Genomic DNA, 12,494 nt, shown 5'->3' on the forward strand with positions numbered 1-12,494 from the left:
AGATACAGACTCCTTATAATAAGACAATTGCTGTGTCTGAAATCGCTCCCTATCCACTATATAGTGCACTATTTAGGGTGTCGGCCATTTTGTAGTGGTGTCCGAATTCTGAGTGAACGACATCATTCCCTACATTCGTTCACTACTTTTACCCACAATCCTCTCTGAATTCGAGTGTACATCCGATGTACACTTGCTGAGACACTATTTCCCACAATCCAACATGATAAGGCGATAGAGCGCGAATGAAAAATAAACAACAATGTCACCATGGCAACGGTGCACGCGAGTTAGAAAACAATCATTTATAAGTCCAGACGCCGGGTTATTTATTTATATATATACCGTTATATCTATATTTGAATAAACAATTGTGTTGTGTAGTGTTTTGTTCTCTTTTATTTTCACATATAAATGTAAAAATAAATATGACAAGCAAGTGTTTTTATTATCTTTTTTTTTTTATCAAATAACGCAATAAACGTGAAAAATACATACATACAGTTGTTACATACAATTCATACAGCCAAAAAAGGAAATATTAAAGATGGGTAGGTAATGTTTATGACGAAATTGTCCGAGCTCTCTGGCGCGTGATAATTATGTCAGCGTCCGAATTCGCACACTCATTTTCGTTCACTCTTCGCTGATGTAGTGCACTCAACTGCCATTCACTATGTAGGGATTAGTGAATGAGTGAACGAGTGAGCGGTTTCAGACACAGCTAATCTCTGGCCTCGATCCGTTCCCACGCCTCTCGGACCCACTCACACATTTATTTAAACCTCTGACTCTACACTGTGAGACATTCACTCACTGGCTTCATCTAAGGGTAAGATTTTTATTTTAATTATTACTAAAATAATAAGAATTTAGACAGATCTTTTATTGTTTGTTCATGTTTCTGTTGATGTGTTACCACTCTTCTTAAACTTTTTTTCAGTAACACTTTACAATAAGGTTTCATTTGTTAACACAAGTAAGCTATATTAGTTTACATTAACTAAGAATGAACGAGACTTCTACTGCATTTATTAATCTTAGTTAATATTAATTTCAGCATTTCCTAATACATTTTTAAAATCAAAAGTTGTATTTGTTAACATTAGTTAATTATCTGTGAACAAACATTAAATATTACTAAATGTAAAAATATATTGTTCACTGTTAGTTCATGTTAGTTAATAGGCCTACATTAACTAATGTTAACAAATGAGACTGTTTTTCTTACTGTTTTATCTCATTGTAGCTTCTTTTTGTAGCTTCCATGCTCCCACATCTTCTTAAATCGTTGTTTTTTCACAACTCCATTCTCACTTCCTATTTTTGGTTGCAATTTATGTTGTATTTAAGTAACTTTTTATGAAATATCACATGCAATTCACATATCAGAGCATATTTAATTTTAGTGACTACAGAATGTAGAAAATAATGTTGTTTATGTACAAAACATAGTATTGTCATAAATATTGTTATGCAGTTATCTTGTAAAAACATATATTCTATTTGTTTTTCCAGTAGAAATATTGAAACATACTAAAAACAAGATAACCATAGAAGCAAATTGTAAAAAAAAAAAGAAAAAAGAAGATGTTTAATTGTTTTCTGCTGTGTGCCCTATAACATTAAAATTCAAGTCCCTACATTTTTCTTAAACTGTGTAACACTGCAGAATGGGCAAATTCTATTAAAGCAGAGCAACCCACTTCACCAAACAGAGCTGCAAACACAATAAGCTCATTTGACATGACAAACACCTCGCCTTGAATGTAAATGAGAATAAACAGAGAAAAGCAGCCTGAGAATGAACCAAATAAGTTCTGTCAAGAGCTGAGAATTTTCACTTCTCTTAGTGGATAAGCAATATATGTGAGCAAAAAGCAAATTATTATTAAAATGTCACGCACATTTTTATTATTATTTTTTGTTATAAGTGGATGCATTTGAAATGTATTAGAGTCAATATTTAACAGAACAACATTAGATATGAACAAAACATCTCAGTTGTGAGACACGCTGCTCAGCATGAATGTCACAACAAGTCGGATCCCACAATCAATTGGGTCTTCTTTAAACTAGAACATTACGAAACATGGTGATTTTCAATGATTTTCAAATGTTTTACCTGGTTTGCTTTAACCCACTGGAGACTAGGTTTATGGGTGGGCCAGTAAGTCATCATGAGTACATTTTGCCTGCTATTTTATGAGTACTGTGAATTCTGACATAATTCTATTTTCATATACTGTTTTTCACCAATACTATATAGTAGGGAAGTATGCGATTTTGGATGCAGTCTTTTGTGCAATACTTGGTCATCTCAATTGAGCCTAAAGCCTGTTTTATACTTCTGCGTCGAACTGCCGCCGTAGCTACGTCGCAGGCTGTGTGTAGCGCGCGTACCCTGACGTGCACCTCTCCAAAAATGTAACAACGCGTCAATTCTATGCGGACACAAGCGCTGTGATTGGTCTGCCAGAACCCCTCCCTCGGGGTTTCATGCTCCCCAGGTGCGCGTCAACGCGGACAACGACACAGAAGTATAAATTAAAACCAACACGTTGCCTACGGCGTATAGGCTCCGGCGTATGTGCGACGCAGAAGTATAATGAGGCCTTAAGGACCCAAACACTCCCCCATCTGCAATTGTTTGGACAATATGATAGTCCCGCCCCAAGCTCACCGAATTGTTTGCTGTGTTGGATTGTTTGGGATGACCAAATAAACAGAGTAACGTATTGATAGCACCAGACACAGTGTTTATACTTTTCAGGAAAATTAACCCACAAATGGTGTACTTATAGTTGTCACTACACATTGAATAGTATTTAATAAGATGAGGAAAACATTTCAGCTTTAAAACTGTTTTTGCATTGTTTCTTAAAGGACTCAAATGGATCTGAGAGGGTACTTCAACAGGATCGGGTTTACTGGCCAATATGACAAACCTGACCTGGACACTTTACGCACCATCCACAAGCTGCATGTTATGAAAATTCCATTTGAGAACCTCAGCATCCACTGCGGAGAGAAGAACACGACAGACCTGCACATCATCTATGATAAATTAGTCAAGAGCAATCGGGGAGGCTGGTGTTGTGAAAATAACCTCTTGTTCTCATGGGTCCTAAAGGAGATGGGTTACAAATACACCACACTAGGCTCCAAGGTGTTCAACAAGTGGAAAAATGATTTCCACCCCGTGGACTCTCATCTCATCAATCTGGTGGAGATTGATGGGAAGCCTTACATTACTGATGTGAGCTATGGAGTGTCATGCCAACTGTGGTATCCCTTAGAGATGGTCTCGGGTAAAGATCAGCCACAACCTCCCGGCGTGTTCCGCCTCCTAAACGATGGGATGAGGTGGGTTCTTGAGAAGACATCAAGAAAGCCAGTGGTCAAAGATAAGGTCTATGCTAATTCCAACCTCCTTGACCATCGCCTGACGAAAACAATGTATTGCTTCCCATTAACACCCCGTAATAAAGAGCATTTCGTGGAGACGCTGGATTGCCTGCAGACCAGTCCAGATTCTCGGTTTGTGCTGAAGTCCATTTGCTCCCTTCAGACGCCCACAGGCTTCAGAGCTCTGATTGGCTGGACTTACAGTGAGATCACCTACAACCCGGAGGAGGACTCTGACTTTGTGGACATGAAGGAAATTCCTGACTGTGAAATAGAGGCTGTGTTGAGGGAAAAGTTTAATGTGGTGTTAGTTAATAAGTTCACACCTAAAAATAACAAAGCTAATTATTGCATGTAATGCTCAGAAGCATTACATAGGAATAGGAAGAAGAAAGCAGCAGTCAATAGCAGTAGGATTAGAGCAGCAAAAGCCAAGGCTCAACAGATTATACAAAAGAAAACAAAGCAGTGAAGAGGAGTATCAAGAAGGATAAGAAAGACTATTTGAGTAGACTGGCAGCTGAAGCAGAGCAGTCAGCAATACAACGGCAATATGAAACATGTGTGACATCTATAAAATAATGGGTAGCACTTTATTTTACAGTCCTGTTCCCCATATACATAGTATCTACTTATTTTAGTAATTACAAAAACTGGGTAATAACTAACCCAGAACCTACCCCTAAACCTAACCTCTGTGGTGTCTTGATGTTTCTTTATGATTTCTGAATGTTTTATTTAATTTAACATAGACATGGAATCAATGTACTAAAGATTAAAAATGATTGACTCGTGTTTGTCTCAGTGACTGACAGATTAGCATGTATGCTAATACAGCTCTATAGTTTGTGTCAACAACAATGCATGTTGAATTACTGTCTGTTGAAAGAATCAATAGGGGATATTTAGAAACAATAATAAATTCATTGTAAATTTGATTTTTGTTTTGTTTTTATTTACTTCAATAAGCAATTTTGGTCATCACTTGATGTTTAATGTACAATTCAAGTCCTGCTGAGAATTATTCTTTTAAACCTCATCAATTTCTAACAAAGTTTGTAAATGATTGTCAAGAGCCTTGCTGAAATAGCACACAGCATAGCATTGTTAATTAAAATCAGTTACTAAACTACTGGTCAGGTTAAGATTGTAAAAATCAGCAGGTCTAAGGTTTATACATGTAAATAGTTTACAAACAACATGGACATGAACTTTTTTCCCAATATCGACATTTTAGATTAAAAAGTGCTAATTACAGTGCCTCAAGTATATACAGTAAATTATACTAATTATAACAGAAAGAAACTACATGTATAAAAATTTAACAGATGTGGAATAAATTGGGTTTATTCACTGCACAATATATTTAAAATATGTTTGGGCTAACCCTGTAACATTCAAAATGTTTGAAGTTGAATTTTTATAGGGCAAAAGTCAGAGTAATGGCATTAATTAAGAAATATCACTGCCCCATACCATGTTTTTTTTTTTTTTTTTTTTATATAGTAAATGTATGGAAGCTTGTTCCCGCCACAAAATAAAACATTTTAAAAGATAATTGCAACTTTTTATCTCACAATTGCGAGTTTACATCTCGCAATTCTGACTTTATTTCTCAGAATTAACGCAATTGCGTGTTATAAAGTCAGAATTGCGAGATATAAAGTCAGATATGCGTGAAATAAAGTCGCAATTGCCTGTTATAAAGTCAGAATTGCGAGATATAAAGTCAGAATTGCGTGAAATAAAGTCGCAATTGCGTCTTATATAAAGTCAGAATTCTGACTTTTTTCTCGCAACTGCGACTTTATGTCACGCAATTCTGACTTTATAATACATAATTGCGAGTTTATATCTCGCAATTCTGACATCTTTTCTCAGAATTGTGAGATATAAACTCTTTTTTTTTTACCTCAGAATAGTTTAGATCTCACAATTCTGACTTTATAACACGCAATTGCGACTTTATATCATGCAATTCTGACTTTATATCTCCAATTGCGACTTTATTTCTCTGAATTGCGACTTTATCTCGCAATTGCGACTTTATTTCTCAGAATTGTGACTTTATATCTCGCAATTGCGACTTTATTTCTCAGAATTGCAACTTTATTTCTCACAATTCTGACTTCATATCTCGCAATTGTGAGAAAAAAAGTCAGAATTGTGAGATAGAAAGTCGCAATTATTATTATTTATTTATTATTCAGTGGCGGAAACAAACTTCCATATAAATGTTATATGATATTGAGAAATATTTTTCTGTAAAAAAAAAAAAAAAAAAGATTACGGCAAATTCAGATACATGAACGCATAAAATATTTTAGAAAAATAAAACTACACATAGACAGGGAAAGTAACATTTTATTATTCTGTACAACCCATTGAAATGAAAAGTGAGTCATACAAATTGTCATCTGAGATTCAGATGAAAAACTTTGGAAAAACCTTTACATTTTATTTTATTTTGCATTAGTGTTACCAGACCTGCTTACTAGAGACTTTTGGCTTGCCTTTTGAAATATACTGATGTTTTCCAGCCAGACATAATGTCATCATTAATTGCTGTAATTTGTTTCTCTTTTTCTTTAAAGTTCAGTGTGCAGTTCATTACATAAGTAATAATCAAAGTCATGGGACAGACATATAAGAATAATCCATGTCTATACTAAATATGCAAATGTATTACTCAGTTTTCCTTTTTCTGCTGCAGCACTTGACACACAGATATCGAACTGTTAAAAATATAGATAGAGTGAATATCAGAACAACTGCAAACAATGTAACTGCAACATCTACTGAGTAATAGGAGTACCAAGGCAGTTTGTAGGACTCTGTACGTAGGTGAGCAGCACCTTTGTGTCTCATTACAAACTCAATCCAAAAGAGGGCGCTATCCAAAGGTTTAACTGGCTTGTCTCTGTGCAGATGAGAGAGTCTCTGCATACTCAGTCTGTAAGATGGTTCATTGATTACTTCCTGTATGGCTGCATGCAGTGTGTTTTTATCTAAAGTTGCGATGGAAACGATCTTGGCTCCTCCCCTTTCTTGCAAACGAAGAAGATTGTCGTACTGGTCAAAAAAGAATGGAATTCCAACCACTGGAATACCATGGTACAACGCTTCTTGAACCCCATTGGTTCCGCCATGTGCAATAAAAACTTTAGTCTTTGGATGCCCTAGAAGATCGTTCTGTGGCATCCAGTCAACCAGTAATGTGTTGTTCCCCAAAGTAGATGGTCTCTTTCCAGTGTATCTCCAAATTACCTTTTGTGGGAGCCGAGCAAAAGCAGTAGCTATTTCTGCTGTTAAATCATGTGGTAGGGCACTGATAAATGACCCTAAAGACATGATGATGACTCCATGCTCTCCAGAACTTTGCATGAAGTCTTCCAGATCATGTGGAAGGGCCTTTGCTGGTTTACACTGAAAGCCTCCAATGTAGATAATATTTGGCATTGTTGGACGTGGAAATTCAAAAACAAAATCAACCCTCATAAGCCATATATCAGCCCCCTGGAGAAGTTCATAAAAATGTACAGGTGGATGGAAATATTTGTCACAAAGTGCTTGGTACTGTGGCAAATTAAAATAGCTGTACTGAAAGGCCATTAGGAAATAGTGGAAAACATTTTTTACTCGTTGAAAGAAGTTCATCTTGTCAGTGTTTCCAGATCCTGTGATAGGGATGTAAGACATCGGTGAGGGAGCGATGTTAAAGTGTCCCTCACCAGTAGTGGTCCATCTCACATTATATACCATGGGTAACTTGAGTTTATGAGCCAAGAAAATGCCTGCACCCCATACTGGATCAGTAAGCATCAGATTGTACTGCTTTTCTTGCAGTGCCTTCATAATTTCCTCACTTTCAAACATGTTTGTTATAAGCTGGCATATCATTTTATGCATTTCATACATGTCACTAGCCACATCCAAAAACAGCTGTACAGTGCTCAGCCAGTGGCTCTTTCCTCTTTCATGGTCTATTGTTTTGGAGATCATGTCTTCTACAAATTCTTCATCCATTCCTTTGGTGTTAGGTATGGTTATAGAGTTGTAATAAGTTGAATTCTCCTTTACGAACCAGCTATTATAGGTGCGTATTACATCAATGCTGTGCCCTTGACCATGTAAAGCCTTGATGAGGATGTCCATGTTCACCCAGTGACTTCCTTCCAAAGGCACCACCAAGATTTTGCCACCATCACAGAGAGAACCAAAAAGGACTACGACTGTTATCCAGAGAGAGACAGAAACCATGTTCTTAGAAAATGGTGTCATCTTGCCTGTAAATAATAAAATAATGGGATTACATAAAATCAAATAACATTATTTGTTTAGTTACTTCAGTTAATAACAGTGGCGGAGCCAGGATTTTTTTCATAGGGATGGCCAGGCAAGGGCCAGCAACCAGTTTGGGGTGGCACAGAAATCTTAATTATTTTTTCATAACAAATAATTTGACTATAATGTATTGGACTGTTTTAGTGCCTACACAACTGAACAAAGTTAATTTGTACTTAATTGTAATTGAGTTAGTAGTGAATTAGGAATCATGGAATACTGAGTAGGGTGACCACCTGTCCCGCGTAGCGCGTGCGCGCACAGCGTTTGAAGCCCAATTCATGCGTCCCGCAAATTGAGACCGTGTCACGCATAATCAATGCTTGCTCAAAAAAAAGTTGGTCGCTCTATATCCTCAAGCCCCAGGCAGCCAAACGAACATTACTTGACAGTTCAGCACGCTACTGTTGCCACACCTACTCCTCAGTTAAACTGCTGACTAGGTTGTTGTCATGACAGCGCACACACGTGCATACCAGACACACTGGGAAGGAACTTTTAGATGCGCTCTTTCCAATTCGAAAAATGGAGAAAGAGACTGAGTCTGAGGCACCGCCATCATCAATTAAAAAGAGAAGGTGTGGGTACAAGAAAGACTGGGAAAATGAATATTTGTGGCTGAAAGGTGTTGAGGGGGATACCGAGAGGGCTTTTTGTTATTTTTTACAGTCTATGGGAAATACACACAGACAATGACACGCCCCTACTGTGTGCTAGAATCTCAGAAAAACAAGCCGATTTCAAACTCAAAATGTACGCTTTTAAATATACCAATACTGCTATCTCAAACATGCAGAGGCTTCTTCGTGATCTCAACTAACAGATTCTGCAAAAAAACGAAAATCACCCATTTTGAAAAAAAAAAAAAACGCTTCTTTCTCATTTTGCTCGAAAGTTGTGCTGCCGACTTGTGTCCCTGGTTTCCGTGACGGGTCACATATTTTATTTGTTATTTATTATACTAGTAGCCTATTGTGATGATTTTTCACGACCCAGATTTTTTGGTGCCCTACGCGCAGTGCGTGATGTGCGTGTGCGGAGCACCGGCCCTGCATCTGTCAATTCATTGAATGTTCAAAATATTATGAAGCTTTATTTAGAAAAAAATACACATTGGTTGGCCTATTCATGAGCATACATCAGCAATTACACGTTTAGGGGAATAGGGCATTATTAATATACCATGTAAGGTGGTACTAGAAATGGGTAGACCACTATCAGTGAGTCTGCCCGTGTGGTGGGGGCACCGCCGCTCCAGGCAGTGTCCCACATTGTCCCTCAGAAACATACCCCTTGTCCCCCCTTGGGCTTATTAGCAGGTGGTCACCCTAATACTGAGTGAATTTTATATATTTTTTATTATTACCCACCACCTCATATTAAAATTAATTAAATAGTAATAAAAGGGCACACACTATAGCTAACGTTCAACTTGCTCAGTTAGCTTGGTTCTGGTTCTCAAAATCTCCAATAGCTTGTTCTACATTGTTGCATCTTCATGGATGAGATAGCATGCAGATAAATACTGTAGTCCAAAGATTATTCAACCTTCAATGCGTTTTTTATAATCAATGAACTCTTAAAACAATTCCGAGTTTGTCAAAAAAAGTTTAACTTTCTATATTAGTTGTCAAAATAAATAATTGCAACAGTTCTATCATACCTAAATTAAAAAGGAAAACAAAAGTTCTCTTTTGAATCCCCATGTGCAAGAATGTGAACAAGGCGGAAGTCAGCGGAAGTCAACAGCACATAATGTAAAATGTTATGTTTTTCATAATGTAATGTAACCAGAATGTAAAATTAGTTATTTTATGGATTTAAAAATTATCCATTTTTGTTTGTCCTTTACAAATTAACGCAAAATGAATGCATATCTTCTAGTACAAATGCACAGTGCTCACATTTATTTGGACATTAAAACATTACAAATCAGTTTGTGCCTTATACTGTGATCTCACATAGCAGAATATTTTAATCCAGACACATGTGACACATAGTATAACAAATACATGCATGCAGTTTTGACAGCTTTAATCGCCTTTTTGATTCTTACATGAGTTAATTAACGACAACTACGGCTACAGCACGCCGCATTTGCGCGTTAATGTGCAAGCACAGTACAACGGCTGTCAGCCGTATGACAGAAAAGTTAGTTTTACTGACATTTGGCCTGATAACATCTCATCTTACCGAAGATAGCCAACTGAATAAAGACAACGCCATTTTCTCAGCATCTGACATAAGTGTCACTAGAGGTCTGCTACCCGACCCGAGCCCGACGGGTCCCGAAAAATGTGCGGGTTTCGGGTCGGGTTCGGGTTAATGTTTATTGAACAGCCTCGGGTTCGGGTCGGGCTCGGGTTTGTAACTAAGAAAAACTATATAAGCTATATATAGCCTAGTTTGCGTGCCGTGTGCTTTGCCTGCTTGCTGTATATTGTGGTGACCGGCACGCGAGAGAGAGATCCGGCGACTCAAAACTGAGGTTGGAGGTAACGGAACAAAAAAAATAAATAAATAAATAAATAATTACACTGCCTACGTAGCTTCTCTGCAGGGACAGCGCCAGAGAATTTTTAACGCATGTGCTGAGTGGGTGGGTGCAAGATCATTGACGGGGAGCAGCGCAAAACTTGGCCACAAAATATTTAATATTCAGTTAAGTTATGTTAATGATCAGAATTAATGCTTTAATTTTATTAAATTGAACAAGCGCAACATTCAGCATTCAATCAAATATTCTAAAAGATATAGGCTATTATTAATAATGTTATTTCAACACAATATCTCGTTATTTCGAAATAATATGTGTGTGTGCATCTGTAAATCCGGTGACGCGTGTATTGATTTTTATTAATAAACAAGTGTTTTCTCTAAAAGTGTCGACTCGGCTGCAAAGATGAAGTTGACGATCGCCATCTCCGTGTGAACGCGCTTATAGAGAGAAATGCACATAAATAAGCCTAATGGATTACATAATCAGAGAGTAGCCTTTTTCGTTTTTCGTTTTGAATGATTTCGTTTAAAGACATTTCAAGCTTTGTGTATTTGTCATGTCTGTGTGAGGCATACACTGAGTTTCGTTAAGTTAGGATGTGCTAGTTCACGTGCAATGCAAGTGAGCGCGCGGGCGCCTCCGTTATATTTGTTTCATAGCCTATTCATTAAATACAGGCAATTGGTTGATGAAAAATTGATTCAAATTAAGATACAATTTATACAAAACGAAATTCACTTTAAAGAAAGGCTTTCTACAAAACAACTTCAACTTCAACGGTCAAAATCATGTCTGACCCGCTGCATGTCTCATATTGCGCATCCTATCTTACTCGCTCGTGCTGTTCACTTTTCATAAATCAACATAAATGAAAAAAAATAACATTATAATATTTTAACAAATATGAAACTAAATGCGCTTTACAACAGTAGGCCTACATACTCTCTATTTGTACAAATTTCTGCGCATTAATTTAATTCTGAATTTTGCACACACAAGTTGAAAGGCATTTGTTCAAATCAAGTTCACGGAAAATTGTGCGTGCATTTATTAATCATTATGATACTAAAATCCTAACAAATAGGCTATGCTATGTACAAAAAATCAGATGAGCCAATAATATGAACGCATTTACACGTTAAGCATTTTCCTCCTATAGAAAACCATTATAAGAAAGCTTAATGTGGCTTAATGCAGATTAGAATGTCCCCTTATTTTGTTGAAATAACGAGATATTATGTCGATACTAGGCTACTGTGTCCACCGTGGTCTCCTTTTTGATCAGCGGAAACGATTTTTGCTTGTTTGGGATCTGACTGTCCAGCGTATTTTAAAAAGTTAAGCAAACTTTCCTGTCTTTTTGACATTTTTCCCCTGAGTGAAACGATCGAGGCTAACAGCAATCTCAACTCGTACAAGCGCGCAAGTCATGAGTCACAAACATTGAACACTACACAAACAGTAATTTTATTTTATTTTATTTCATTTAGGCAATTCATTTTAGTGACACAGGAGGTGCCGGATCCAATAAAAAAGGTTCCGGATCTAATGTCGGAGGTGGGGCTCAAATTAAGCCCTGGCTGTTGTTCATTTAATTTGTTTTAAAATTCACATTTCATCCAGAGCGGTTTCTTCTCGCTTTGCAATGTTTTCGCTTTCTTCTCGATGTGCAATGTATGCATAGGCTACACAGACCACAGACACACAGGCTCTCTCTCTCAAAAATGGTATTTATTTGCTGTGAGAAATAGAGTGGACCTCGGGTTCGGGTCGGGTTCGGGCTTAACATGTAAATTTAATTGTCGGGTCGGGTCGGGTCGGGTTAAATGATCGCGGGTACGGGCCGGGTTCGGGCTTCAGTTTAAAGCCCGTGCAGACCTCTAAGTGTCACACAAATAAAATAATAGTAGCATCAGAAAAAAAAGAGAACTACGTTTGTTGTTGACTGCACACTATTCGACTTACTCAAAACGTTCTTGCAACCAACCATTTGAGAAAGATTGACTCTATATTTACTATGTGCATATCACTGTCTGATGTTCTGCTGAAGCTCATTCTGAGGTGAAGTTGGAGTGTGCGTCTGAAAAGTCTCACGTTTTTTGCGGTCTTAAAGAAGCGGTTCAGCGTTTTAAAAAACACAATTTTTGTCAATAAAAAAAGAGACAGAAACAGCAGTTGTGAGAGGGGTGGCCAAGCTTAGACCAAGGGTGGCCACGGCCACCCCTGGCCACCCCCTAGCTCG

The 12,494-nt window shown here is 37.4% G+C and overlaps 2 protein-coding genes across 4 annotated transcripts in view; one reads left to right on the plus strand and one right to left on the minus strand.

Moving 5' to 3' along the window:
* The first annotated feature begins 667 nt into the window (after window positions 1–667).
* On the plus strand, window positions 668–3,890 carry LOC311290269 (arylamine N-acetyltransferase, pineal gland isozyme NAT-10). 2 transcript variants are annotated; one of them, XM_084408647.1, is made up of 2 exons: window positions 668–832; window positions 2,887–3,890. In XM_084408647.1, the coding sequence occupies exon 2, from the start codon at window positions 2,894–2,896 to the stop codon at window positions 3,764–3,766; it is 873 nt and encodes a 290-aa protein (XP_084264773.1). In that variant the 5' UTR covers window positions 668–832; window positions 2,887–2,893; the 3' UTR covers window positions 3,767–3,890. The 2 variants fall into 2 exon arrangements, with proteins under 2 accessions (XP_084264773.1, XP_084264774.1); XM_084408648.1 differs by lacking the exon at window positions 668–832 and adding an exon at window positions 2,624–2,730.
* Window positions 3,891–6,001: 2,111 nt separating this feature from the next.
* Window positions 6,002–12,494, minus strand: part of LOC311290649 (UDP-glucuronosyltransferase 2A1-like) — a 38,881-nt gene continuing 32,388 nt past the window's right edge. For both annotated transcript variants that reach the window (XM_084409265.1, XM_084409266.1), the window contains one exon: window positions 6,002–7,694. In XM_084409265.1, the coding sequence (XP_084265391.1) occupies window positions 6,094–7,689 (1,596 nt within the window). In that variant the 5' untranslated portion in view covers window positions 7,690–7,694 and the 3' untranslated portion in view covers window positions 6,002–6,093. The remainder of the gene's footprint in view (window positions 7,695–12,494) is intronic.

This window comes from Rutilus rutilus (genome assembly GCF_951802725.1).
Source record: "Rutilus rutilus genome assembly, chromosome: 5".
NCBI lineage: Eukaryota > Metazoa > Chordata > Actinopteri > Cypriniformes > Leuciscidae > Rutilus > Rutilus rutilus.